The sequence below is a fragment of the Ctenopharyngodon idella genome, chromosome 10 (genome assembly GCF_019924925.1).
Source record: "Ctenopharyngodon idella isolate HZGC_01 chromosome 10, HZGC01, whole genome shotgun sequence".
In the NCBI taxonomy this organism is placed as follows: domain Eukaryota; kingdom Metazoa; phylum Chordata; class Actinopteri; order Cypriniformes; family Xenocyprididae; genus Ctenopharyngodon; species Ctenopharyngodon idella.
The window spans coordinates 12,775,976-12,803,578 of NC_067229.1; the positions used below are offsets into that span (position 1 = coordinate 12,775,976).

The 27,603-nt window shown below is 37.6% G+C and overlaps 3 protein-coding genes across 8 annotated transcripts; 1 reads left to right on the forward strand and 2 right to left on the reverse strand.

Annotated features, from left to right (window-relative positions):
* Nucleotides 1–1,699: 1,699 nt before the first annotated feature.
* Nucleotides 1,700–15,046, reverse strand: tdrd5 (tudor domain containing 5). Of its 4 annotated transcripts, none has more exons than XM_051911020.1 (17): nt 14,995–15,046; nt 13,221–13,457; nt 11,756–12,175; nt 11,458–11,624; nt 11,288–11,371; nt 11,150–11,206; nt 10,681–10,849; nt 10,389–10,567; nt 8,129–8,343; nt 7,839–8,048; nt 7,672–7,738; nt 6,706–6,903; nt 6,463–6,606; nt 5,910–6,023; nt 5,699–5,839; nt 3,720–3,867; nt 1,700–2,279 (listed from the first exon to the last, which is right to left on the reverse strand). In XM_051911020.1, the coding sequence occupies exons 1-17, from the start codon at nt 15,008–15,010 to the stop codon at nt 2,089–2,091; spliced, it is 2,757 nt and encodes a 918-aa protein (XP_051766980.1). In that variant the 5' UTR covers nt 15,011–15,046; the 3' UTR covers nt 1,700–2,088. The 4 variants fall into 4 exon arrangements, with proteins under 4 accessions (XP_051766980.1, XP_051766979.1, XP_051766981.1 ...); XM_051911019.1 differs by having other exon boundaries at nt 1,700–2,288; XM_051911021.1 differs by lacking the exon at nt 14,995–15,046 and adding an exon at nt 13,690–13,830 and having other exon boundaries at nt 1,700–2,288.
* nphs2 (NPHS2 stomatin family member, podocin) lies at nt 13,301–18,575 on the forward strand. Of its 3 annotated transcripts, none has more exons than XM_051911024.1 (9): nt 13,301–13,426; nt 15,695–16,066; nt 16,149–16,252; nt 16,370–16,442; nt 16,937–17,019; nt 17,386–17,589; nt 17,666–17,721; nt 17,798–17,876; nt 17,967–18,575. In XM_051911024.1, the coding sequence occupies exons 2-9, from the start codon at nt 15,760–15,762 to the stop codon at nt 18,231–18,233; spliced, it is 1,173 nt and encodes a 390-aa protein (XP_051766984.1). In that variant the 5' UTR covers nt 13,301–13,426; nt 15,695–15,759; the 3' UTR covers nt 18,234–18,575. The 3 variants fall into 3 exon arrangements, with proteins under 3 accessions (XP_051766984.1, XP_051766985.1, XP_051766983.1); XM_051911025.1 differs by having other exon boundaries at nt 13,353–13,469; XM_051911023.1 differs by lacking the exon at nt 13,301–13,426 and adding an exon at nt 13,754–13,853.
* On the reverse strand, nt 18,545–27,375 carry axdnd1 (axonemal dynein light chain domain containing 1). The gene is made up of 25 exons (XM_051911026.1): nt 26,619–27,375; nt 26,129–26,301; nt 25,954–26,057; nt 25,760–25,862; nt 25,588–25,673; nt 25,445–25,501; nt 25,213–25,321; nt 23,892–24,013; nt 23,672–23,812; nt 23,485–23,589; nt 23,262–23,382; nt 22,597–22,698; nt 22,341–22,507; nt 22,183–22,252; nt 21,846–22,080; nt 21,546–21,762; nt 21,276–21,369; nt 20,717–20,916; nt 20,539–20,629; nt 20,326–20,427; nt 20,154–20,237; nt 19,930–20,043; nt 19,752–19,843; nt 19,546–19,676; nt 18,545–18,733 (listed from the first exon to the last, which is right to left on the reverse strand). Exons 1-25 carry the CDS (start codon nt 26,710–26,712, stop codon nt 18,606–18,608), a joined length of 3,042 nt encoding a protein of 1,013 aa, XP_051766986.1. The 5' UTR covers nt 26,713–27,375; the 3' UTR covers nt 18,545–18,605.
* Between the last annotated feature and the right edge of the window lie 228 nt (nt 27,376–27,603).

Sequence of the window (27,603 nt, forward strand, 5' to 3'; positions counted from 1 at the left end):
TTTATGGTTTGTCACATGGATAACAAACAGAAGTGTCACCAACAAAAGTGACTCACTGCCTTGTTTTGCTTATCGGGTTCATCTTCCATTATTGGAGCTGGCAGAGGTTAGCAAAAGATATTAGAATTCATCAGCTGTGGCAAAGCGTATTATAAGCTTGAAGGAACAGGGAGCAGAAAGGCCCAGACTGCTTTTTGACTGCGTGTGATTTGATTTTATGCTTCATATTCAGCAAAATAGTGAAAAAATGCTGACATGCATTACATTTCATAACACGAACCAGTTAATGGAAATGCAATCAGAATATTCATGAAAGTAGTCACCTGTTCCTTTATTTGTGAATAATTTAAAATGACAGAAATCTGACAGACAGGAGAGTCCTAAGCCATATTTAAGGATAGTCAGCATGACATGTCATAATTATGAAAACTTTAAAATGATGACATACTAAGTCATAAGTCAATTATTACATTGCAATTATTGCAAGTTGGAATTGAGATATAAAAAAAAAAATAAGATAATTTTACATTTAAGTCATAATTATGAAATAAGTAAAATTATGACAAGTCAGAATCTTGATAAATATGACTTACCTATTCAATAAAAGGTTAAAATGATGACACACCAAGTAGTAATTATGAAAGTCAATTATGACATATAGAAAATGATATACTAAGATAAAATTGACAAAAAGGTAAAATCATGACACTAATTATGAGATAAAAAGTCAATTATGACAAGTCAAAAAAAAATTATTATGCCTTTTCAATTTCAACTTTTTGTCATGATGACTTTCTATGTCATAATTATGATTTCCTAAAGCACAATTTATTTTCTTGTGGCAAAGTGGCAGAAATAGACATGAAAAATCATAATTATGACAATTTACCAAAGTATGTTTTTTTTTTTTATGTGGCGGAAATAGGCTTCCATGATTCAGAAAAGCACGTTTCTTCAATTAAACTTCATTAGTTTAGTGTCCAATGCTAATTTGGTTTCTGCAACATTCAGCTTTTTTTCTCCCAGTTTAAATGAGGTAATATTCTTCGCTTCTCCAGCTGGTCTTGTTAAGATACCAGGCGTCTTGAAGAAAGCTCATTAAGATGCCATTAACAGTAATTGGACCAAACAAGGAAGATTCAGGACCGGCGGAGTGCTGCCAACCTGTACCCTTTCCTTGGCCGCTGTTTATGCAGCATGTTATGGATGCACTTGGTTACACGACATCCTGTTTGAGTAATTTAATATTTCAACAAGTTCAGTGGAGCGCGGATCCTCCCACGGAGAATGTTGGGTCAAACTAAATATGCAAAGGCGGAAAGCAAGAGTGGGTGGAATTGATCAAAGGAACGTAAACTAAAACAAACCACGGGTGTTGGAAAACCACTGTGTTTGTGTACAATATTGTGCGTTTTTCTAAACAATCCAGTGAAACTAGAAAACATCGGTCACGGTAAGATGAATAGCACATCGGAAGCACATCCATGCGTGTATGAGATCGTATCGGAAAAGAAAGTTTGACATTGTCTTGTCTTCGCAGGTCCAGAACGGCTAATTTTCTGTGAAAGGTCCCAGAAAAGCAGTTGGAGCCAGTAAATTTGCCTGTAAACTGCACTCACACAAATACAACAGCTCCAAAAACTATTCAGACACTTATGTCACACCTAAAATGATATTATCACAAAATAAACAGACACAATTTTCAGTGTATCCTCCTTTTTTATCCCATTTTCTTCTTTATAAAACTTTTTTTGTATATAAAAGAAACATTCTGAATTGAACTTTGAACAAGCAACTTAATAACAAATAAAACAAATGTCCAATTTGGTCCATAGTGCAAACATAAAAACATACAAAACTTTAGCATTGTGCACTCAAATAAATAAAAATAAAGAACAATCTGCTGCTGGAGAGACATTACAATAAAATGAACAAGAAATATATCTGCTCTGACGTGTCCTTTTGTGTCCTCCGCTGCTTGTATTATATCATTTGATATAAGTTGCAGCCAAATGAAAGAACAAAAGTTTCTGAACATAACGAAAGTCCAAAATAGGTTTGAAACCAACACGCACCGCTTCTGGCTGGTCAGACTATGTGGTTGGAGCGCCAGTGAAGGATGTTGGCCCCAGCGGACAGGCGCGCAGCTGGTCTTAGAGCTAACGGAGATGTGTGCTGCCGGAACGGAGTGTTTGGACCCTGTCCCACACAGACTGGACTGCTGAAGAAATGCATTATGAGGTGGGAAACCGGGGGCTGGACCGGATAAACAGGTACACCTGGAAAAACTAGGAAAACTAAGGGTGAACTGTATCAAGTCAAAGCAAACAGTGTAGATTCAACTTGCATATGAAAACATTTTTAACCCATTCTATTTAAATAAAAAAAAAAAAGCCCAAAAATATTACTTAATATATAAATCATAAAAATACATTTTATAATTTGTACTATATGTATAGTAGTCAACATTTGAAGTGGATCAAAAAAGTTCAAAGTTGTCCTAAGAAGAAGGTTTTTGGACAACTTCAATGAAAAGTTTTGATCCACTTAAAATGTTGACTACCGTACAGTATATCACCGACTTGCTGAATATGCCTACTTCCATACTATATATCGGGATGTCCAAACTTGGTCCTGGAGGGCCACTGTCCTGCAGAGTTTAGCTCCAGCTTGCCTCAACACACCTGCCTGGAAGTTTCTAGTAAGCATAGTAAGACCTTGATTAGCTGATTTAGGTGTGTTTAATTGGCGTTTGAGCTAAACTTTGCAGGACAGCAGCCCTCCAGGAGCAAGATTGGACACCCCTGCTATATACATTATGTGAGTAGAGTAGCATGTCTGAATTCATAGTATTCATAAAACAGTAGATGAAAACTGAACACTTTACTATACCATGAGGCTATGGGAAAGGATTTGTGAATGGTGAAGCAAGTCAACTGACGCTGTAGGTCACATGACAGTGACAAAACGGATGTAGTACAAATTTCATTTACCCTACACATACTGTATTCATACTATATAGTACATACTTTTTTAACAGTCACGAAGTAAGTTTCAAACCAAATGTAGTACCTACTATAGTAAGCAATTTCAGATGCAGTGACTATGAATGGGTCACTGAATCACTGGCTCACCCTATTTGTTAAAAAATGCGGATTCATTCAGTAATGAAACACTGCTGTGTTGCTCGGAGACCCAGAACAGCTCTGCTGTAGCTTTGTTTGGAACTATTTTCACTGGCAAAATTGAGCAAAAACAGACAATAGTGTGTCTAAAATGTAACATTCTTGTTTATTGAACTGTTGTATAAAATATCCCAGTTGCAACCGTGCAGATATCATATGCTATCATAACTATCATATAAATATAAGACAAATACACATGGGGGCATATCAAATCTTCAATTTTAGGGGCATTTTAACTACATTCTAATAGGCTTCATCATGCAGTCAGTCATTGCCCTGCATGTCTGCATGCAACTAAATTGCATGCAGTGTAATATGATGTACAGGTCTGGGCTGGTACAATGTGCGTTAAAATCATTCATTTTAATGAATAATTTTTTTCCATAATTAAATCACACCATTAACAGGTTAAATTGACAGCCATAATATATAGGTATATAGCAATAGCGTATATAGCAATATTTAATAAATAGAAAAATAAATTATATTTAGAAATTATATTTTTTGCTTTATGACAACAGTGATGTGCTCTACCTGGAAATATGCCGTTGATCTGGATCGGGCCAGGGGTGTGGGGGCTGGTGCATGTGGTTGAGACGGGCTTTGGTTTAGCTGGAGTCACACACATCTGCAGTTCACTCACTGTTGCTTGAACAGGTGGAGGAGTAGACACAATCTCAGGCTATGTAAAAAACAAAAAACAAAAACATGAATACTATTAAACTAACACAGTGTCTACACCAGACACGAGGAGCGCGACAAATAGAACCCTTTATAATCACTGATGCCCCGTTCTATTTCTGATGTACTTCATGCACTTGTGCTACTTCTAATACGAAGGACAAATAGATTTGCTAAGGCCGCTTTGTCGCGTCCGGTGTGGGCAGCTTCTATCTGTTACGGCACGACAGGACAACAATGGTCGGTGTAGACATGGTGTAATGTGGCAATGTAGATAATTAAATTTTTTAAATTGTTTAAAGTATCACCTCAATTTAAACCTTTTATTCAATTTAAACATTTTTTGCCTTTCTAATTAGTTCACTTCTGAATTAAAATTTCCTGATAATTTACTCAACCCCATGTTATCCAAGATGTCTTTCTTTCTTCAGTCGAAAAGAAATTAAGGTTTGAGGAAAACATTCCAGGATTATTCTCCCTATAGTGGACTTCAATGGGGTTCACCATGTTAAAGGTCCAAATTGCCGTTTCAGTGCAGCTTCAAAGGGCTCTACACGATCCCAGATGAGGAATAAGGGTCTTATCTAGTGAAACGATTGGTCATTTTCAAAAAAAAAATAAAAAAATAAAAATGTATATACTTTTTAACCACAAATGCTCATCTTGCACTAGCTTTGCGATCCGCACGCATGATGTAATCACGTTACAAAGGTCATGCGTGACATGGGCGGAAGTGCTGATCCAGTGTCTACAAAGCGAATGTGCAAAGATTAAGCCAAACGCCCTTTACAAAAAAAAAGGAAAAACAATAATATCGGATGATTTTGATGTTGGAGAAGAAAATTAGATTAATTTTTTCGCCCTACCGCGGTACTTTCGCCTCCGTCACGTGTGACCTTTCAACGTAATGCGTGGAGCATCGCAGAGCAAGACGAGCATTTGTGGTTAAAAAGTTTTTTTTTTTAAATGACCGATCACTTCACTAGACAAGACCCTTATTCCTCACCTGGGATCGTGTAGAGCCCTTTGAAGCTGCACTGAAACTGCAATTTGGACCTTCAACCCAGTGAACCCCAGTAAAGTCCACTATATGGACAAAAATACTGGAATGTTTTCCTCAAAAACCTTAATTTCTTTTCTACTAAAGGAAAGAAAGACATGAACATCTTGGATGACATGGGGGTCAGTAAATGATCAGGAAATTTTCATTCAGAAGTGAACTAATCCTTTAATAGTTAGTTAACAGTGAGAATTGAACCCTATGTTACCAAAGTCTTAATTGAAAAAATATTAATAATATTAAGTATTTTAGCAAGAATTAAATATTTTTTATGAAAATATTTCAAAATATTTTCAATATTAACAATACAAGAAGAATATTGGCAATTAAAGTATTTTAGAACTTATTTTAACACAAAAAAAAAAAAGCAATTTATACACTAGATTCTGAAATTTCATCCTGCAAATTGCTGAAAATGACTATTGCATGTCTCTCTTGTAGAAACTTGCCTTTTCCGATGAACGGTTCAGTTGAATGATTAAGCAGATGAACCTCTGCAGAAAGGCTAATTAACATTCTCATCTAATCAGCGCACAATTAAGATCAACTGCCTCCCAAAGGGCTCAGTGGGAGAACGGGGCTGTAATGGGGAATAATACGTCAGGAGATTAAATCTCCAGACGCACAGCACCTCATGTCATTCTGAGCGACGACTGTGTGCTAAACGCTGTGACTGTGAGGAATGAAAGCCTGGAGGTTTATTCATGAGCAGATTTTACCTCAGCTTTTACTTCAAAAAACATTTGACACTCAAAAAAGATGGCGTTCTTACTTTTGATTCGTCTTCTGTCTTGACGTCAGGTTTATGTTTCGTCTTATCTGTTTTGTCCTCTGCTGTCCAACCCTGATTCCATTTACTGCAGCGTAATGGGTTTTTACCCTGCAGAGCCTCAAACGGAATTACTTTCTCACTCTGAAAGAAAACATGAGGTTTAAAGAAATGAATCCAAAATATTATTGTACATATGTGGAATACGGCTCACTTCAGCCGCAGCGTTGACGTCAGGAACATTTATAAACTCGAGGGCAGGAAGGTCCAGGTTTGGGTCCACATCAATGGAGGAGAAGTTGCTTTCTCCATTTTCAGAGCTGGAACCCTGGAAAAAACAAACCAGAGTTCAAAATGAACACTCGCAAATTACTTTGGTCATTTGGCCACAAACTTTATTAGAAAGTTACTGTGATATAATAGAATGTTTAAATTAAATTGTTACAACTGCTTGTCTCACATTTGGAAGTTGTTTCGATGAGTGAGTTACATAAAATCGTCTACCAGATCATCTATGTAGAGATATGCAAGATCATTCCTTTTGTAAAACTGACAAATTCTGCATCAGAGTCACTTCTGAGCAAAAACCGATATACGTCCCCTTAAACAGCACCCATAGGACCCATAATATTCCTCAATTTACAGCCAGACAGACCTGCCCTCCATCAGCCCAGTTGAAGAGCACTGTAATTCATAGAGAGCTCGGGCAGGCTGGCTTACGGCCCATCAGTGCTGTATCATGACACTGGATGCTTGATTAAAGGTACCGTTTGAGAGGAGCTTGAAGAGCCATTTCCCTGAGAGCGGATCTCTATATCTGGAGAAGATGGGGAGGGTGTGAGAGACTCCTGTACATCCTCAAGCTGATCATCTCCGAAGTAAGACGTCAATGGATTGAACTGCTCTGACATCTAAAAAGCCAAAGGAAAAGAAACAAGCAACCAATGGAGACCAGATTTTTTTATCAGATTTTATGGTTATTGGGACTAAATGAAGATTTGTGTCCAGACCAATCCATAAGCAGTAATGCAGGGAAGGGCGTGGCCCTCTTTCTGTAGGGCGAGGTGAACGTAAACATCCTCCTCCGTGTTCGTGTCGCACAGGAAGAGCAACAGGAAGTTGTCCTGGTAGCTGTGAATGGCGGCCACCAGAGTGCGCTCACAGCACATCCTCTGGAAAGAGCTGATTGCACTCTGAGTCCAAATGCTCTGAGAAGAAAGCCAAGACATGATCCAGTCTGTATTTGAAACATCATCACTAGAACAACACTACTGCATGAAAAAAAAAAAAAATGTATAATATATATATATATATATACACACACACACACACACATATATATATACACACACATACATACACACACATACATACACACACATACATACACACACACACCAACAATTGTAGTGAGATTCACAAATAAATGACTCTTGTGAGGCGGGTCTTTTAACGAGTCATTCAAAAAGACTCACTCTGCTTCCAAAATCAAATTCTTCCCCGGATGACCTACTACTTCCACCAAGATTCTGAATAGTGCATTCGATGGACCCTTATTATCCCATGAGGCCACAGGAGAAGATTTATGAATGGCAGCGAAGCGATGCAACTGACGCTGCAGGTCATGTGACATTAACAACATAGCAGATTTACAGTAGTAGGTCCGAGTTTCATTCATACTACCATAATTCATACTATATAGAACATACTTTTTTTAACAGTCATGAAGTAAATTCAAATGTAGTACCTACTATTTTGGTCGCACCGATAAATTTAGCAGTTGGTTTGAATCAGCCTGACGAATCATTCTCTAAGAATCACTAAATTCATATTATTATAGTAATATTATACTTATAGTAATATCATATTTTTTATTAATATTTTGAATTAGCTATTATTTTTATATTTTCAGTTATTTTATTTTTAATTTAAAATGATTTTTAATAGTTTTAGTTCACAATAACAACACTTCTTACCGTAATGGGCCGAACTCCAGATAACATTGCTGGGACAGCCTGAGCCGGGAGGTCAGCATAACAAGCCCTGGAAAGATTTTCAGATTATACAGAGCAGCAGAGATACAAACATATATGTCCTAACACATGAAATGGCAGTTTTGATTTATAACAAATGATGAACTTACTTGAGAAATCTGAGGCTGTTTCGTTCTACTTTTGTGATGTCTCCGAAGTCGACGTAGTACACCTTTACTTCAGTACCACTGAACACCTCATGGATCACCACCCGGTAAAACCACATGTCTCTTGGGGCCACACAGCACACCTGACCCGGCCGCACATAAGCATCAGGTAGCCGGTATCTCTCCGCCACATCTGGGTAGGAGTAACAGCTCCTGGAAACAGGAGTTGGGCATGATTGGAATGACATACTACTCAATCCCAGCCCAAATAATGAAATTAGTCAGTGAGATACCTCATTTCTATCATCATGTTCTCCAGGGCTCTGGCCTCCTTGTTTTGGCTGAAGCGGATGTAGAAGTGGCTGGGTGACTCTGTCTGCTCCACCAGGACTGGCACCAGCTCTCTCTCCTTCCTGCGATTGGGCGGCTTCAGCTTCTGGCTGCGCACTGCGTCTGGAGGAACCACTGAGACATGGCTCACCATCAACTCTGGGAAAAGATCCCCCATCTATGACAAACAGCCACATACGCGTTGTGTGAAATGTCACATTACATCCTTATAATGTTTATAATTATAATGTTACATTGCATTTTATTAAATATACACAATACTTATACACATGTATTCCACACTTCATACATACACACATACATATAACTTTTCTGTTATGTGATTAATCATGATTAATCGATTTGCCAGAACTTACAGTTAGCAATTTTATTTATATATACACACACACAGGTGCTGGTCATATAATTAGAACATCATCAAAAAGTTGATTTATTTCACTAATTCCATTCAAAAAGTGAAACTTGTATATTATATTCATTCATTACACACAGACTGATATATTTCAAATGTTTATTTCTTTTAATTTTGATGATTATAACTGACAACTAAGGAAAATCCCAAATTCAGTATCTCAGAAAATTAGAATATTGTGAAAAGGTTCAACTTTGAAGACACATGGTGCCACACTCTAATCAGCTAATTAACTCAAAACACCTGCAAAGGCCTTTAAATGGTCTCTCAGTCTAGTTCTGTAGGCTACACAATCATGGGGAAGACTGCTGACTTGACAGTTGTCCAAAAGACGACCATTGACACCTTGCACAAGGAGGGCAAGACACAAAAGGTCATTGCAAAAGAGGCTGGCTGTTCACAGAGCTCTGTGTCCAAGCACATTAATAGAGAGGCGAAGGGAAGGAAAAGATGTGGTAGAAAAAAAGTGTACAAGCAATAGGGATAACCGCACCCTGGAGAGGATTGTGAAACAAAACCCATTCAAAAATGTGGGGGAGATTCACAAAGAGTGGACTGCAGCTGGAGTCAGTGCTTCAAGAACCACTACGCACAGACGTATGCAAGACATGGGTTTCAGCTGTCGTGTCAAGCCACTCTTGAACAACAGACAGCGTCAGAAGCGTCTCGCCTGGGATAAAGACAAAAAGGACTGGACTGCTGCTGAGTGGTCCAAAGTTATGTTCTCTGATGAAAGTAAATTTTGCATTTCCTTTGGAAATCAAGGTCCCAGAGTCTGGAGGAAGAGAGGAGAGGCACACAATCCACATCGCTTGAGGTCCAGTGTAAAGTTTCCACGGTCAGTGATGGTTTGGGGTGCCATGTCATCTGCTGGTGTTGGTCCACTGTGTTTTCTGAGGTCCAAGGTCAACGTAGCCATATACCAGGAAGTTTTAGAACACTTCATGCTTCCTGCTGCTGACCAACTTTATGGAGATGCAGATTTCATTTTCCAACAAGACTTGGCACCTGCACACAGTGCCAAAGCTACCAGTACCTGGTTTAAGGACCATGGTATCCCTGTTCTTAATTGGCCAGCAAACTCACCTGACCTTAACCCCATAGAAAATCTATGGGGTATTGTGAAGAGGAAGATGCGATATGCCAGACCCAACAATGCAGAAGAGCTGAAGGCCACTATCAGAGCAACCTGGGCTCTAATAACACCTGAGCAGTGCCACAGACTGATCGACTCCATGCCACTCCGCATTGCTGCAGTAATTCAGGCAAAAGGAGCCCCAACTAAGTAATGAGTGCTGTATATGCTCATACTTTTCATGTTCATACTTTTCAGTTGGCCAAGATTTCTAAAAATACTTTCTTTGTATTGGTCATTAGTAATATTCTAATTTTCTGAGATACTGAATTTGGGATTTTCCTTAGTTGTCAGTTATAATCATCAAAATTAAAAGAAATAAACATTTGAAATATATCAGTCTGTGTGTAATGAATGAATATAATATACAAGTTTCACTTTTTGAATGGAATTAGTGAAATCAACTTTTTGATGATATTCTAATTATATGACCAGCACCTGTGTGTGTGTGTGTGTGTGTGTGTGTGTGTGTGTGTGTGTGTGTGTGTGTGTGTGTGTGTGTATATATATATATATATATATATATATATATATATATATATATATATATATAGACATTATATATCAACATTATAAAAGTGCAACACTTTGTAAGTTTACTTTAGATTATTATAGAGGAGGGAATGATAATGGATTATTGCTAATGGCTCTCAACCTGATGGATGGTTTTATTGGTGACTCTGAGCTCAGCATCAGACTCTTGGGGGTCTATGGATTGCTCCACCTCTTCACGCTCCCAGGCAGACTCTGCACAGCTAAAGTAATAGGCTTTGCTGGAGGGATTCTGGGATTCGTCCGTTGGACTAAAAGTGGTGCCGTGACTCGGGGATAATTCTTGCAAAAGAAATATATCACAATCAAAGTCTCATTAAAGGTGATCGATGAATGTGAAGCACTCGTTTGTTTTTTTCTCTAATTAATGTGACACAAATAAGAAAGGGAAGTACCAGATTTAGTGGGTTGTGTGTCATTTGGTTTGAACTCCACGACCATCCAGTGGTTTTCACTCTCGTCAGCACCTCTTTGGATGGAAAATGTATCGCTTAAAGCACCAACCATCTCAGTCACGCTCAGAAAGCCACACTGGCTCACCGGCAACTCCTCACCATACATTCGCTAACAGCAAAAAACAGACCACAAGTTAGAATGGCGCCATCTAGCAACTCAAAAATAAAGCTGAGGATAAGATGTTGTAGTTTTCATAGTGATACAAGATTCTGACCATCATGTCATGGTTTATTTTGCGATAACCTCTGGCTGACAACATATTATATTTTATGCAAAAATAAACAAGCAAACAAAAAAAATTTTAATGCCCCCAAAATAGGTTTTATTTTCTGTACGCACAATACAATTTCTTAATTTCTTCTTCAGATATTACCTCAGATATGTTCTAGACAGGCTTTGTGATAATACCTTGTATTCTGTGGGTAGATTGTGAATGGAGATCCCATTGCCATTTTCAGCTACAACCTGAAATAAGATCCATATCTCATAAGCCAAGGTGAGAAGATGAGACATGAAAGGCTGAGTTTTAAAGCTGTTATGTCTGACCTTCCGTAGCTTATCTTTCAGCTCGCGGCTGACGGTGCCAGCGGTGCCCTTCTCGAGAATCTGCTGTCTGAGCTCCTCTTCAAGCTGTAAGAAGATTTACCCTGACAGTATTGATTTATTTATAGAAATATCATATTTACTTCATATAAGCGCTTAAACAATATCCAAACCTTAAAAATGGTTTCTTCAAAAGAGTGCTCTTTCTCCAAAAGCTCTGGTTTAAGAACAGCAGGGTCAGCAGGGGACAAGGGCGAATTTTGCTGGTTTGTCTCTGGCGGTGAAGTTGCTTTAGGACTGAATCCCACAAGCTTCTGCTTAGCCACCAAAGGAGACGGCACTGCAGAATAAAATAAAGAGCATCCATCATGCAAAAGATCATCAAATTAGGCTTTTATGTAATCAGTAGATCCGGACCAAAAATGAGTATGATCCTATCAATCTCCATAAATTCCAATTTCATATACATACACTTCTTGGAAAGACTCGGCATCAGATTTTGTGGCATTACGGAGCTTTTCAGAAGTAGTTGCGAGCCAGTGCGACTCTGCTGCATAATTATGAAATCCGTGGCAGCCGCAAGCATCTCGGAAATGGAGTAGAAGCCATATTGAGTGATCTGGAGAGGCTTTCCGAACTGTGCCATATACCTGGATTCCAGCTCTGATAATCTGACCGGCCCATGAGATAGTAATTGTTTTAGTTGGCTGCGCAGTTGAGCAGGCAGGGCGGGCTTTGCTTGGCCACGCCGAGGGAGAATAACGGGCTGATGGCGTGGGTAAGAGGTGTGGAAGTTCACTAGATTTCCCCTCCGATTGTTGACTTTGGGTTTGTGGTCACGTTGCTTAGACACCAGCTCTTCGATGCCTTTAGTGCTCTCATCTCCAATGGCTGCACATGGGGAAAAAAAAAAAAAAAAAAAAAAAAATTAACTAGGTGTAACAGTACAAAAAAAAAAATAATAATAATTACCTCAGCTTTTTAGAGACAGTTCAGTATCTTTTCAGTACAGCAAGGGAAAAACAAAACAAAACAAAAAAGATGTACATAAATATTTATTTTGTGGAACACTAATTGAGATTATTAGAAAAATAACCCATCTCTGTAAATTAATATAATGCAAGTGGATGAGTGCTTCAAAGTTGACACTTCAAAAACAACACATAATGATCATGACAGTAATCCATACAACCCCAGTAAATGAATCAATGTCATCTGAAGCAAAATAACAGGTGTGTGAAAAAAAAAAAAAAAAAAAAAAACTAATATTTTGAATATTTTGAAATTGTAAACCATCCATTCCAGCCAAATGTCATACATGTGTGCTTGACGTAAGCGTATTGTAAAACTCACGAGAGAAGAGATGGTCCTCTGTGTTTCCTGCATGAGTTTCACAACACGCTTTCATCAGGTTTCACAACATGCTAGCATTTATGTCCAGCGAACACACATTTGACAGCTGACCTGAACCGATGGTTTACAGTTTAATACGTTTACAATATTAGTATTTTTCCTCACTAAAAAAAAAAAAAAAAAAAAAACTAATAATAATAATAATAATAATAATAATAATAATAATATCTCTGTTTGTGTTCCAGTCAGAGAAGAAAGAAATTCATATACATCTGAGATGGCATGAGGGTGAGTAAATGATGAGAACATTTACATTTTTTTGGGTGAAGTATCCCTTTAACTAATATAAAGTCAAAACGAAGCAAAAGTATTGATAACTTATCTTGAACTCAGGGGCTTATTCAAATGTTTGTCCAATGAAATGCTCTCTAGACTGAGAAAGCCCCTCCCCCTAATACCAAGCACTTTGTATGATTTGCTACTTAAAGAAAATAAATTTTAGCATGAATATGCACTATAGACATTCTCCAGGCCACAAACAATGATTTACCAGCAAACAAAAGGGATAAAATAATAATATTACCTTTTAAAATTATGCTGCCATCAAGGTGGTACTCCAAGTGCACAACGTCCGGCATTTCCTTGACCATATCCAAAACAGTTCTGAATCCCAGTAGCCTGAGGGGAATGGGGAAGCCCAGCATGGTCTGGTAGTCTCTCTTGAGCTGCTCAGGGGTCAAGCCATGCTTCGCTGAGACCAAGAGAGAGCGGACATCCTTCTTCAAACCCGTGAGGAGCTGATCTTGGGTCATTCTGACAGCTAAAAACAGAAGTGGGACAGAATTTACTTACTAACAGCTGACAAAAACATGACAGTTTTTAAGTAAATATTAGTTCATGATGATGTCAACATACGAGCTAACCAGCGAAATAACAGACAAAACAAATCACTGTTCATTTTATTTAGGCCTATTGACAATATTGCTTTAACGCAACGTCTTTAAAAGCATACTTTATATGTATATTATTGTCGTTTATGGACAACTGATTACCTTTTGTGCAAGACAAACGCGTTTTATCGTTCCGTGCAGATGACACGACAGGCCACGTTTCTTAAAAAACGCGAATTTTGCATCACAGGTGCATTCAATGGAGGCGTCAGTGGAGCTAAGCGGACGTCAAAAATATTCTCCGAGATGAACTTTTAAAAGTGCAGGTGAAACTCTATTTCATTAGCGTCTCTGTGGGCAGATACAGCAGACTTCACGAGGCACGTGCTTTATCAGCATTCAATCAAGCTGCTCGTGCTGAGACCGCACTTTCTGAGTTCACACATAGCTTCAAATTGTTTCTGTGGAATACTTTTACTTTAATTCACGTGATTTTTTAAGTAGTAGTGTAATTTTCCATTTTACTTAAATTAAATAAAACTATACAAATTGTGATACAAAACGGGAGCCACGTGTTAAAACACGTCACATGCATGTATTATTTTATTTAAAAGTCATTTTTTATTTAAAAAATCTTTTTTACATAATTTTTTAAAGCAAATGATTATTATTTGCCAATTTATATTTAAATAAACTGAAGCATTTGGCAAAAAAAAATAAAAAATAGAGTCAGACTTATTAGCAAGAAAAAAATGATACATTTTGTCAGATTTAGCTAAATAGTTTATTTTTTAAAAGTCTTACTTTGTATATATTTATTGTTTTAGTTGTTTTATGTTTATTTTATCCTTAAAAATACACACACACAGAGAGAGAGAGAGAGAGAAATATTATACAAAGATCTTCAAAAGAGAATATCAACTAATGGTCTTTCTATTAGTAGTAAACTGAATAGCCTACATTTTTATAAAAGACAAATGTATAAAATTGTTGTTTTATTATTAATAAGTGGGTCATTGACGAATAAGGTTTTTAAAAGTGTAAAAAAACATAATGGAGATATAATTAATTTTAAAGTTTTATTAAGTGTTGACAATGAGATTATGTGGTTTTTATAATCAGTTAACACTCCTTTAGTCATTTTTTACAAGATGGACAAAATTTGTCACCAAAAAAGTCATTCGGTTTAACCAAAATTTCGGTTTTACCAAATGACACTTTGGTTATACTGAATGACGATATTTTCAAAAAATGCTAACAGGCTGATACTGTATCTAGCTAGTTAGTTAGTTTGATAGCTAGCTAACAAAAGGACAATCAAACATTTTATATTTCGTACAAATTTTAAAATCTTACAACATTTTCCATGTTTTATAGCGGTTGTACCGAATGACCTGATGTTTCGGGACATGCGTATGAACAAGTGAAAACATTAATTTTTCAAGTAGTTAAAAGAGAGTTAGTTACTTTGCTTCACGACCATGTGGTCCTTTGCAGGTGTCTGAATGATGTCACATCCTGTCACATGATACTGACTGCATGACTTGATCCAAAATGGTCCCTTTATATTGGTTACTCCGAATCACATCAATGAAATTTATTTTTCTGGACATTCTTTCTCATAACAAAGCAACGACTTCTACAAATAATTTTAATACCATTTTGCACTATGTTAATATATGATGTTTAAAAAAATCATGCCAGAATAAAAAATATATACATTTATTTCATTTTAAGATGTTTTAATCACAAATGAAATGGCTGTATTGGCCTTTGGACGGTTAAACCGAATGACCTTTTGACACTTCCAAATCTTTAAAATACCTTTATATGTAGCAAAATATAATTAAAACCTTTTGGATTCAATAAACAAGATCTAGTTGTACTTTGTTTTTTATTATTATTAAGGCCTTTGGACAAAAAAATGACATGTCACGTCATTGACCCATATATATTTTTCTTTTTCAGACAGATAGATAGACAGATAGATATATAGAGGACATTCAGAGAACAGGCGAATTAGACTTTTTGTAACATGTTATTTTACATTCAGTGCATCTAACAAAACTGCGTAGGAGGCTACCATTGTGTAAAATTCATTAGAAGAGTTCAAACACTCCCACATCCTCATAAACCTGCACAGGCCTAAAGAGATACTCCCCTTCAGAACACAGGAGCTGACCGGACACCAGATGAAACCTCACAACAGATGCTCCTCTCGTTGATCACCGGATGCTTCTCGCCGAGATGGAGAAAAGAGCAGAAACATCTCATCATTCTGCAAGATCTGTACGCACAAAGAGGGAGCCATCACCTTCTACTAAAGAGAGAAAAACCAAAGCACCCAAATCCGTCAAGCTCCAAGAGCCCAACAAGAGAAAAGAAAAACCAGAAGTAACAGAAGAAGAAAGTGGTGAAGCCAAAGAGGCTCAAATCATCTCCAGCAGCACTGTTGTAAATGTAGACAGCGTGAGGGAGCAAATAAAAGAAGATCGAGAGGAGTTATTGGGGTTATTGGAGACTGAGGGGCCTGGAGAAGGTAAGTTTGGACAAGAAAATCTCAAAAAAAAAGATGGAGAACCTGGGTTCTTCTGTCACTCATCATTCATTTTTCTCAAAAGGCTTGAAGAAGAGATACCTTGGAGTTTGTGAGCTGCTTCTCATCGTTTTGGTCCTGTCTGTGGTGATCTTCTTCTTTCCTATTTTAATCTGGTTCTGTCTGAAGGTATGCTTTCAGTTTTTGGGATTAAATATTACAAAATAAGATTTATTTGGTAACTCTGTTCATTTCCTATAACTATCACTTATAACCGTTATCATATAAAAAATTGTTTATTTGTAGATTGTGAGAGAACATGAGAGAGCTGTGATATATCGGTTGGGGCATCTATTGCAGAAGAGACCCAGGGGCCCTGGTACAACACTTTTACAGTATATTTGCAGTTTTTATGTGAAGAATTTATTATACATTTTTTTATAATAATGTTGATAATTAATACATCTAATTTTAAAATATTTTATTATTAACAGTCAGTGCTGTCAAATTAATTGCGATTAATCACATCTAACATGTTTGTAAATATATGTGTGTGTGTGTGTGTGTATATATATATATATATATATATATATATACAAACGTATATGTTAGATGTGATTAATGGATTTGACAACACTATTAATAATTATTTGATTTTAAAAAATTTATATCAATTTATCAGTTAATGTTACTTTAACATTTCCATGCTAATATCAATAATTAATAATTGTTACTTTAATATTTTAGTGTTAATATTAATTTTATTTTGCTATTTTAATGTTAATGTTAATATTAATTAGAAATCATTTTAACATTATTGTAATAATTTAATATTTTTGCATTTTATTACATGCATGTTTAATTTTGCCGCAGGGCTGATGTTTTGTCTTCCATTTTTGGATGTGTGCCATATAGTGGACATTCGTCTGAAAATACTGAAGATCCCTCCTCACACGGTAATGTAACAAAAAACCTCCATATTTTCTACATGTGAAAGTTTGCGTTGTATCTTCTGAGACGACCTCTAAGTCATTAAATTAAGTGCACTCTAAAAAGCTGACTACGACAAATACCATCCCACTGACGCACGTATTTAAACATAAGGGAGGCAGTTAATCGAAAACTAGCCCCCCCTCCCCCCCCAAAAAAAACACCCTTGAGTCTCTAGACTAGGCTTTCATGTAGCTCATGGGTTTGATTCCAGGGAAAACAACTGATAAAATGTAAATGTGTACCTTGAGTCACGTCAATAAAATTGCAATCCTGCAAAAGAATAAACACCTCTGTTTAACAAGCCATATGACATGTCATTACATCTTCAGGTGGTGACCAAAGACCTGGTGTGTACCGAAGTAAGTGCGGTGTGTTACTATTGTATCGAGAATGTGTCTGTGTGTCATTCCTCCCTCGCCGGTGTCCCAGATGTGCTGCAGGCTCTGACCCAGGTCTCCGTTAGAGAGATACTGGCCCATCATGCCTTCACTGACATTTTGCTGGACAGGAAACGGATGGCCCAGGAGATTCAGGTAGACCTCATCACATACAACACCTCATGAGAGCCTGAAATAAGAAGTTTTTATGAAGTTTTCATTTGTTGCGCAGGCTACTTTAGATTCGATAACCTGCAGGTGGGGAATAAAAGTGGAAAGAGCAGAAATGTAAGTACGTAAATAACAGATTAAACCCCAAAGGACGTTCCATCAAGTTAATCATAACGTATGTCCACTGTTGCAGAGAAGAAATCTGTCTTCCACCAGAGCTGCAACACAACTTTGCTGTGGAGGCCGAAGCAAGACGTCAGGCACAAGTCAAAGTAAGGCCATGTGTGCAAAATGGGATTCAAATCTACAACCCTATAGTTACCAACCCCGCTCTATAACCACTGCGCTTCGTTGTATCCCAGGTGATCGCGGCGGAAGGAGAAAAGGCGGCTTGTGAGGCTTTGAAGGCCTCTGTGGAGTCTCTCTCTGGTTCTCCGCTGGTCGTGCACCTTCGACTCTTGCAGCTTCTCCACAGTCTGCGCTCAGAGCAGCCCGCTGTGGTCCTCAACATACCTCCTGATGTCCTGACCCAATCCATCGACTTCGCCAGTTTGACCCGACCTGCTAATCAAGGCCTGACGACAGGTGACGGCTCAGAAGATGGTACCAAAGACTCACCCATGATGTAAATAAAATATGATTGTCAGTGTTTACTTATGAAGTCATGAACAGTTTCATGCGACTAATTTTACATGGGTATGCATGATATATTAGTACTATATCAGTTAATGGCCAATATTCAAGATTTTTTTAATTTATCAGTATGGGTCGATATTTAATTGTTCATGCTCATTTCCTCTGTTTTTATATTTAGATTATCTTTGCATCTTCTAACGCTCACTTAAAGTTAATATTTAAAAAACACTATAATTTAATTACACTGTTAAATATAATCTTATTCATTAATATGTGCAATACAAGTACACTTCAAATACAGATGTGTCTATTAAATACTTTATTATTTTGCCCCACATGAAGTCCGGTATTGTTTTTTTTTTAATTTAGCGTTTCTTGGTGCCTCTAGACAGTTTCGGGCTGGCCTCAGGTTTCTGATTTCTTGTCTTAGCTTCAGAAGTTGCGACAGGGGTACTGGGGGTCTTGGGTGCTGGTGTAACGTTCTTCTTGCTCACTGTCAAAAGGGTATATATAGGCAGAAAATAAAAATAGGTCAGTTCATATCATAATTACAACATTAACATTAATAAAAAAGGACAATTTTATTGGTTTCGTTTACTAATTTGACCATCTGTGAACTATATACCAGGGTTGCCAGGTTTTTACAACAAAACCTGCCCAATTGCTACTCAAAACTAGCCCAATCCCGTTTCAAGGGGGGTCACCCAGTAAAAATCGTGTCCTGTGGAGTAAAATCTGTGTTTTTTGGCAGGGTTTCCCTGGTAAAATTAGCATTCCAGGGGCTAAATATCACGTTATTGGGGTCGCTTCAACCCGCGGACATCCTGTTAAAGTAGCCCAATTCCGCGGGAAATCCACGGACTTGGCAACACTGCTATATACTGACACCTAGTGGTGTGGATGCAGCATTAAAATGTTGTAAAATGTTGTTAAAATTGGAAGAAATTACTTTAAAGCCCATTTTAACGACTAAGAATAAGAACTAAAAAGATCTTCCAACACAAATTAAGGTGCGGTCACATTTACCATTGTTCTGCAAATTTTCATAGGCAAAATCCAAAGTAGGAATCTACACGATTGGGAATTTGGGGGGGAAAATTTCCCCACACAGATTTCACAACAGGTCACACAAATGTGTCATGTTGACCAACAGAAAGCTGCTTAAATTGAAAGTTACTTCTGTGTGAGCAGTGATTCATATTTTGTTACACTTTTGACAATAGACAAAAGACAATGGACCTTTGTGCCCACAAAATATGTCTTGTTCGGTATCTGAAGTGTAAAGGTAGCCTCTGACACACTTACACTTGGTCTCCACACTGGGCCGAGCATGTAGCTGCCTCTCCAGATCTTGTATCTTGTCCAGAGCTGCCTGCAGGTCTTCCTCTGCCTTTAACGCTCGTACCTCCGCACTGATAGCTCGTGTTTCTACCTCTCTGGAAAATATAGCTTATGTAGAGAACTATAGATCTCATTAAAGAAAAATTTAAGATCACAATGCTAGTACTTACAGAAGCTCTTGCTGAAGAGTTCTCACTGTTTCTAATGCATTGAAGGCATCCTGGGCATTTTCAGTGTGAGGAGACAGCACAAGTTCTTCAGTCTAGAAAAGATGAAGATTTTGATGATTGATGCTTTACACTATGTAGATGGGAAGCTGATCACATGGAGACGATACAGTATACTCACCCCTATAAGTTGAACAGTGTCCTCTCCTAAGTTCTTCTCAGTGATATTGCCATCATGGCCAACTAATTTGATGACTGAGCCATTTTTGTCATGTCTGCTGGCCTTTTCATCACCCTGTGGAGGTGATTTGGTGGCATTTAATAGTGTTATTGAGTGCTAATCCATTGGACCAAGCTAGCTATGAGACTAGCAAGCAACAGCTTATATGAAAAAGTGTTAGTTACATATTCATCAGCTCTTTGGAAAGAATAAGGCCCGATGGCTGGTTCCTCTTCTTCTTCGGTAGGTTCCTCTGGTTGTTGCTCAGGCTACAAAGATGTACAAGGAAGATATTCACATTTTATACTACTTAGCATAGCTGTATTCTACCAGAGAGTCCATGCTGATGTCACTCACAGGCTTTGTTACAGTTTTTCCAGACAACTGCAGCTCTACCAGGCTTCCCTTCACATTTGACAGTAGTATCCGGCAGGTGTCCACCCACTCGCCACACTCTTTCTGAACAAACACAGTGCAGAAGACATAATGGCATTCCGGGCGGGATGTCAATCTGTATTGCTACTCAAGAAAGAGATCTTAATTGAGATGATCAGAGGGATTGCTAAGCACCTGAAGTTTGGCTAGTTGGTTCAACTCATTCTCTGTGTCATCCTGAGTCGAGTTCTTCCGGATCGCCTCTTCTACAATAGCCTGACAAGAGCTGCAGGACAAGTTGTGTAATGAATTTACGGTTAACTACAACCAGCTAAGGTGTATCCTCTCAAGATGTTGAGTTTAGTGGGGTTACCTTGTGATATACTTGGAAAAGTAGTCAAGCTTCCCCAAGAGGTTCCTAGCATCCTCTTCCAGCTTTTCAACAGACACGTTCACTATGAAGTTCAATTCGGGCGTCGGAAGATAAGGTTCCTGCTTATCCGAATGGACTGGCACCATTAGTAGCAGAAGGTCCACCATCCAGCGAATCAGCTTAGTGTGAAGTGAAGTTACCTGCCAATACAACATGAGATCATTACTCATGGCTTAGGGCAGGGGCATCCACTCCTGCTCCTGGAAGTCCACCTTACTGCAGAGTTTCACTTGAATCTTAGGTAACACCTGAACCAGCTAATCAAGGTCTTCAGGATTACTCTAAATGTCCAGGGCTTCAGGATTACTCTAAATGTCCAAGTAGATTGTAAAGACCATTGACTTACAATGCTTTTAAGAAACACAGCTGTCCTGCCCTAAGCCATGAGTGATGATGCTTGTCTTGTCAAACCCAGGTCAGTTAAACTCTGAAGGGAGGTGACTTTTCAGGAACCCTGACTTAGGGCATGAAAGAAACATTACACAGGCCTGGGTTGTACCTCGTCACGAAGCCTCATATTTTCACAGTCGAAAAAGTTTTCTTGAGAGAACATGAATTCTTTCATTGTCTTGAAGACATCATCCAATTCAATCCTGTCACAGATACATACAGGGAAATTGGACAGTTTAACCAGAAACATGAATCAAGTTTTGTGTTTCATGCATTTTGTTCCAAGTTTCTAGCCATGTAGATCATTCCAGTAGATTAACAAGGTACTCACTAGGTTTTTCAAGATAGCTATAATGTTTGTCCCTTGCATCTCTCTTACTTGGTGTGGGGTTTCTGTTTAGCCCTGTCACGTTCTAACTGTGTGCTGTCCACTAGCAGAAGAGCCTCCTCAGACAGATTCATCATGTTGCTGAGAGCTTCTTCCAACTTAAGCGAATCACCAGAAGACTGCTCCTCTGGAAGTTCACTCAAGGCCTTTAACTTTCTCGACCAGAACTCCATACTTTCAATAAGCAACATTAGCGTTGCGTGAATACCTGCATTAACAACCAAGAGCAGACATTGATATCCATTGGAGAAAAAACAGACTATGTCAGGAACCAAAGGCCTTGGTTCTCACCACTTTCTCCATTGATACGGATTCCCAGTTGATTCTGGAGTTCAGTGATGGTCTTTGCCAGCTCCCTCATGGCCTCCTGGCCTTTAGGTGGCACTCCATCTGCACCAGGATGTCTTCTAAAGAGCTGGAGACAAACCTCAATCCAGGACTCTTGTAGGTTTGTTAACATTTCAAGTGTTTCCTGACCAGACACTAGGTCCTCGCCTCCATAACGCTCACACTGCTGTGTCAACACCTATGGTTGGACATAGATAGATATAATTTTAACATTTAAGTAAAAAAGTGAAATAATTTTAGAAAGATAATTGAATAGGAAATATAAAAAAGGATTGCTAACCTTTGACCATTGCTTCAGGTCTTGAGACAGCTCATCTTCTGAAGATTTGTCAACTTTCATATTAGGGTTCCTAATGAACCATAAGAGAGCCAATAAAAGTCAATAAAAAAAATAAAAAAAATTCAAAGAAAAAAAAAAACAGAATTTGCTTCACTGACCTTGATTTGTCTTCATAAAATTTGTGCCACTTGTTAACGTTAGCGTTGACAGATTTGATGGTCTCACATTGGTTGCTTTCAGCCTTTCTGAGATTCTTCATGAAGTTAGTCATTTTATCTTTCCATCGGTCAGTCAATTCCATGATATGGGATACATCCTCAGAGTCCTATGAATAAAAATAACATGAATATAACCATTAGTTTACATGTTAAGGTCTTGACAGACTGAGGTAAGAGGTATTATAAGTGTTTGTACCTTTGTTGTTAGAAAACCAATGAAACGATCTGCAGTCTTGGCCCAGGTCTGCTCACTAATATTTAGCCGTCTGACCAGATGAAGTTTATTTATCTTTATTATCTGAAAGAAATATGTGAGACATTTAGACTCAAATATTATAAATTCTGTCAATACGAGAGTCAATTTTGAGTTAGTGACTTTAGAGTAAACAAACATGGCGGACAACGGGCAAGAAAAAAATGGCGATAATAATATTTGGACTGCTTTTTACAGAAAACTAGCAGAACTAAAAGAGAAAGGTTTGGATGAAGTCATTGAGATTGTTTTGCTTCCGTCTTGCGTCAGCTCCCTTCCTGATTTGGTATCGTTTTGTTCCACATGACAATCCACAGAGTATTTGCGCTTTGTCCTCGGAGTTCCCCCCACACAACATGATTTTTGATCGTAAATATTCAACATCTTGGATATTTACGATTTGAGATCAGTGCGGCCCAGACGTTCTTCCGAGCAGATTCAATCACTCTTAACACACCTCACACCACAGGAAAATCTGAAGAACCATCAAGATAATCAGGACTTTACCTAGGATTGTCGGAAGGGGACAATTGGGCCCAAAAGCGGCCCAATTATCTTGTAGTGTGTGAGTGCCTTAACATGTCAAGGAGAATGTCACAAATGGTCACCTTGACTGCAAGACTGTAGGTGGCTTTTCTCCAAAGGTCTCTTTCATCATATAGCTGGGACATCTGTCCTTCAAGTCTCCTCCTCTGCAGCTCATAAAGATCATGGTACTCTGCTACAATACTGCAGAAAATAAATGTTATTTCAACCAGACAGATCTAAAGTGTGAATCTGTAGTAAACACTCTGTTCACATATAAACAGGTTTAATGATTAATTCACGCACTTTGCATTGCGCTGTGACTCCTCCAGGGCTTTAGCAAGCTCCTCTTTGGCTTCCTCCGCCTCTTTGGACACATTCTCATCATGTTGTTTCAAAGAACTCAGTTCCCTTTTACAGGTTAAATATACACATGGTTGAAACAAACAAAAATCATACCCAATTGTCAATTTTTAAGTTGTGTTAAGCTTACATATTAAGCTTTGCAATGGAGCTTTTGAAGTGAATGATCTCTTCAGTGAGCCGGCGGTCTAGAGCCTTCTGTGCTAAGGTCTCTGTGTGCAGACCCTTCACCTGCCGTGGGATACGGTCGAGTAGAGACACATACCTCTGCCTAGACAAGTGGAAGAGGAAGTAAGGTCACTCTCTAATGAAAACACAGAGAAAAAAAGAGGTAAAACAGTGATGGAGACCTGAGCTTGGCGAGGAGCTGACCCCTTTCGGCACATTCAACGCTGACCTGCCGGATTAGCTCGTGGAATACTATGTTGTAGATGTTCTGCTCAATTCGAACCAGCTCCAGTAAATTTTCAACCTGAAACGCAATACATATTCTATAAAGATACACTTTTCTATTATTGTAAATCATTATATTTAGTCATAATTGTAAAAAATATTATTCTTAATTTACCAACCTACATGAATCTGAATGATACCTTTTATTTGTTTGTTTAATCCTATTAAATTGTTTACTTTTAAAACCATTAAAAACACATGTGAGAGTTTGGTAAAGGCATTTTGGTGACTATATTTTAGTTGTGTAAATTATTATTGTTAATATACTACAAGAATCTGAATTATTATTCATTCATTCATTCATTCCATTCAGCTACATTTTTTACACTTAAAGGGGTCATGATATGGATTTTTTTTATTATTTTAATATGTTCCTTGTTCACTTATAATGCTATAATAATTTTTTTTGCACAAAAAACAAAAACAAGTATATATGTGGAAAAACTTATTTTCAACCTTTATTCTGACTCTTTGTCTGAAATTATCAATTTTTAAGGAGTGGCTCCTTTAAAGCTTGTCAGTAAACAGCCACTGTTATGATTGGCTAATGTCATTGCATAGTAGTGTTGTCAAAAGTACCAATCACGATACCAAGTTGGTACACAATGGCCAATCAGAGGTGTTTACAAATCCACTCAACAGCGGTCAAAGCGTCATTTTTAAAATTTTAGTACTGACTTGGTATCGTGATCGGTACTTTTGACGGTACTTTTGACAACACTATTGCATAGGAAACAGAATCAACGCCCGCTCGCTATTGCATGTGAGTAAGTGTTTTGAAAAAACAAAGACAAAGCATTATGAAATCATTTATGATGCAGCTGCTGTCAGATCCAATACAGCTGGCTGCTTCATCTTTCAACAAAAGTTTCTTTGCAAACTCCCCATTACACTCTGCCTCGTTTACAAAAAAAAATGCTCAGAACAAACATAAACGCAATCCAGGACGCCATTAAAATAAACCATCCACTTGTTTCCGATCCTTCTGAAGTCTGTACAGAGACAGAAATGATCTGTTTAAACTGGACATGCCAAAGCAAACGTTCTTTCACTCTTCCATTTGTCCTGTTGTTTACAGACTCAAGCGTGTGGAGTATGTCAGAAACTGAATGAAACTTGCAGGATGTTTTAATGACACAAAGACCTCTTATATGTCAAAAGATCAAGGCAAATTTGATCTCATGTCATGACCCTTTTAAAAAACTCCTAAAAACTAACCTGCGAGAGTTCGGTTAGCTCTTGAAGCTCTTGATTGACACCTGCTTTTTCCAACATTTTGTCCATCACCTTCAATAACTGCATCACCTCAAGACGACCACTCGGTTTCCTAGTTGTTGTATAGAAAATATTATAAATATTTAAAATATTGATAATTTTAAAATGAATGAATTTTAAATTAATAAACAAACAAATAAATGAATGAATAAATAAATATGTTAGAGCAACTTACATGGCTGGAAAGACTCTTAGCTTCTTCTTGTCATCTTCTAGGAGAACTGTGAATTTGCTAAAAAATTAAAAATACATAAAGCAAACATTTAGCTGTAGTACAAAAAGATAGATATTCTTACTGACCAAAGCAGACTCACTTACTCATCATAGCACTGCAGTCCCTTAAGGCCTTTGTTTTTTATGATGTGATATTCTTCTGGGATTAAAGTTTCCAGAGAACTCACGTCCTTCAACCCAAAAACAACAACATGAAGTTACAACATGTACAAAGACACTGTGTGCATCAAATTCAGGTTATTCTCCTGTCACTTGCATTGTGATCTCCTTGAAACTGAGCAGAGCTTCGTTCAGCCATTGGTGGGAGAGACGCTCTGTCCCTCTGAGACACCAGAGCATCACAGAGAAAGGATATGTCTCTGTTCAGATTCAAACAAACACAGTGAGCTAGAAAATGTCTCAGTGTATTATGAATAAGCATATGTGTCATGTGTAACGATTCGTTCCAACCTTCCAGCTCCAGTCAGAGAGGTCGGCTGGTTGAGAAAGTATTGGTATTTCTTGCGTCTTGCGGGATGGTGCCACACTGCATCCGGGCGGTGCATTAAACATACCTGGTGAAAGAGGTCAAAAGAGCTGATTCAGTTACTAGAAACAATTTGAAAGGTACTCAAGCGCCACAAACCTTTAAGTCCTTAGGAGTTTTGGTTAATCTGAGGGGTCCGAGTCTGTCTTGGGGATATGTGGTGGACGTTAAAGTTGCAAGGAGCTCGTCTGGAATTAAATCGTCACGCACTTGCAGGCTGCTTCTGTCGTTTATAGGTGTCCTCTCCCTCACCTGAGGAAGCTCTGTGGCCACTAGACAGATAAATAACATTAATAAATAAGTAAATAAATAAGAATAACAGAAAAGGTTTGTAATGTGGCATATGTAAATGAATATTAGGAATAACAAAAAACTAATTTGGTGATATCACATGAATAAATTAATAAATAGGCTACTAAGAATAGTAAACATTAAGAATGAAGCTGAAATAAATTAATTAAATGAATAAATATTAAGATTAAAGTTGGTGATGTAGCATTAAAATAAATAAACACTCAAACAAATAAATATTAAGTCTAACAAAGGAAAAAAGTGGATGATGTAATTATTGATAATCGAGTTTCCTCACTGTTATTGACAGCAGTAGTCGATCTCTTCGTCCTGCGACTCTCGGGTTTTACTCCATCCGGAGGAGACGGGCTGCACTTGACAGACACCGACATACTGAGGCTGTCTAAACTCGCTGGACACTGTCTACACACAAATAACCGCAGAAAAGACGCAAACGCGAGAAAACATTAAACCTTCTGCCGTTATCCATACTAATGCTTCAGACAACGCATTTTCCGTTCGCTACTGTGCACGAGCTCCTACTCCAGTAGAGCAGCTAATAAAAGTTTGTTGCCATGGACGCGTCGCGTCTCTATGTAACTTTCCACAGTTACAAGATCACACTCGAGAGACTAACCTGAAGAGAATACTTTGATAAAACAGTTTTTATTCTCTCATACGTTTTTTGCTGTAGTAAAATTACGCCTTTTAAATATTCATAAGTTGTTTTATGAATAATTTAGCGGGTCATTGATGTCATGGCAGCCAAACAAAGCCTAAACTGGTTGCTGGCCACTGTTGTTGTCGATGCTAACTAAAACTAAAACTATTAAAAATAATTTTCAGTAATTGAAAAAAAAGCTGAAATAAAATAAAACATAGATATTAGATGTAAAGCTAAAACTGGATGGAAAAATTGAAATAAAATTAGGTTTAAGTACTAAAACAATTCAAACTAAAACTTAAAAAAAATAAAAATAAATAAAGCTTAGGCCTATAGAAATGTAAAAATAAAGCTATATAGAAATATAACTGCAAAAATAAATGAAAGCTATATAAATATACCCCTCCCCCAAAAATGAAAATTAAAGCTATATAGAAATATAAAACGCTATAAAAAAAAGTTATAAATATAAAAAAATGATGAAATTACTAAAAATTAAAAAACTAAAATAAAAACTGAAAATAAAAAATATTTAAAAATATTAATACTACAATAGTATATAAATATTAGCAAAACAACACAGTTAGCCTGGTTTTACTTTCTTTCTTTTTTTTTTTTT

Excerpts from the sequence above, each read along its gene's own strand:
- axdnd1 (XM_051911026.1), bottom strand. The coding sequence starts at position 26,712 with ATGTCGGTGTCTGTCAAGTGCAGCCCGTCTCCTCCGGATGGAGTAAAA. Across the intron at positions 22,508-22,596 it reads TTGGTTTTCTAACAACAAAG|GACTCTGAGGATGTATCCCA; the intron begins GTACAAACACTT and ends TTTTATTCATAG. Across the intron at positions 22,081-22,182 it reads ACCTGAAGCAATGGTCAAAG|GTGTTGACACAGCAGTGTGA; the intron begins GTTAGCAATCCT and ends GTCCAACCATAG.
- nphs2 (XM_051911024.1), top strand. The coding sequence starts at position 15,760 with ATGCTTCTCGCCGAGATGGAGAAAAGAGCAGAAACATCTCATCATTCT. Across the intron at positions 16,253-16,369 it reads TAATCTGGTTCTGTCTGAAG|ATTGTGAGAGAACATGAGAG; the intron begins GTATGCTTTCAG and ends GTTTATTTGTAG. Across the intron at positions 17,722-17,797 it reads AAAGTGGAAAGAGCAGAAAT|AGAAGAAATCTGTCTTCCAC; the intron begins GTAAGTACGTAA and ends CCACTGTTGCAG.
- tdrd5 (XM_051911019.1), bottom strand. Across the intron at positions 11,372-11,457 it reads TTGAAGAAACCATTTTTAAG|CTTGAAGAGGAGCTCAGACA; the intron begins GTTTGGATATTG and ends ATCTTCTTACAG. Across the intron at positions 6,024-6,462 it reads CTTCAAGCTCCTCTCAAACG|GGTTCCAGCTCTGAAAATGG; the intron begins GTACCTTTAATC and ends TGTTTTTTCCAG.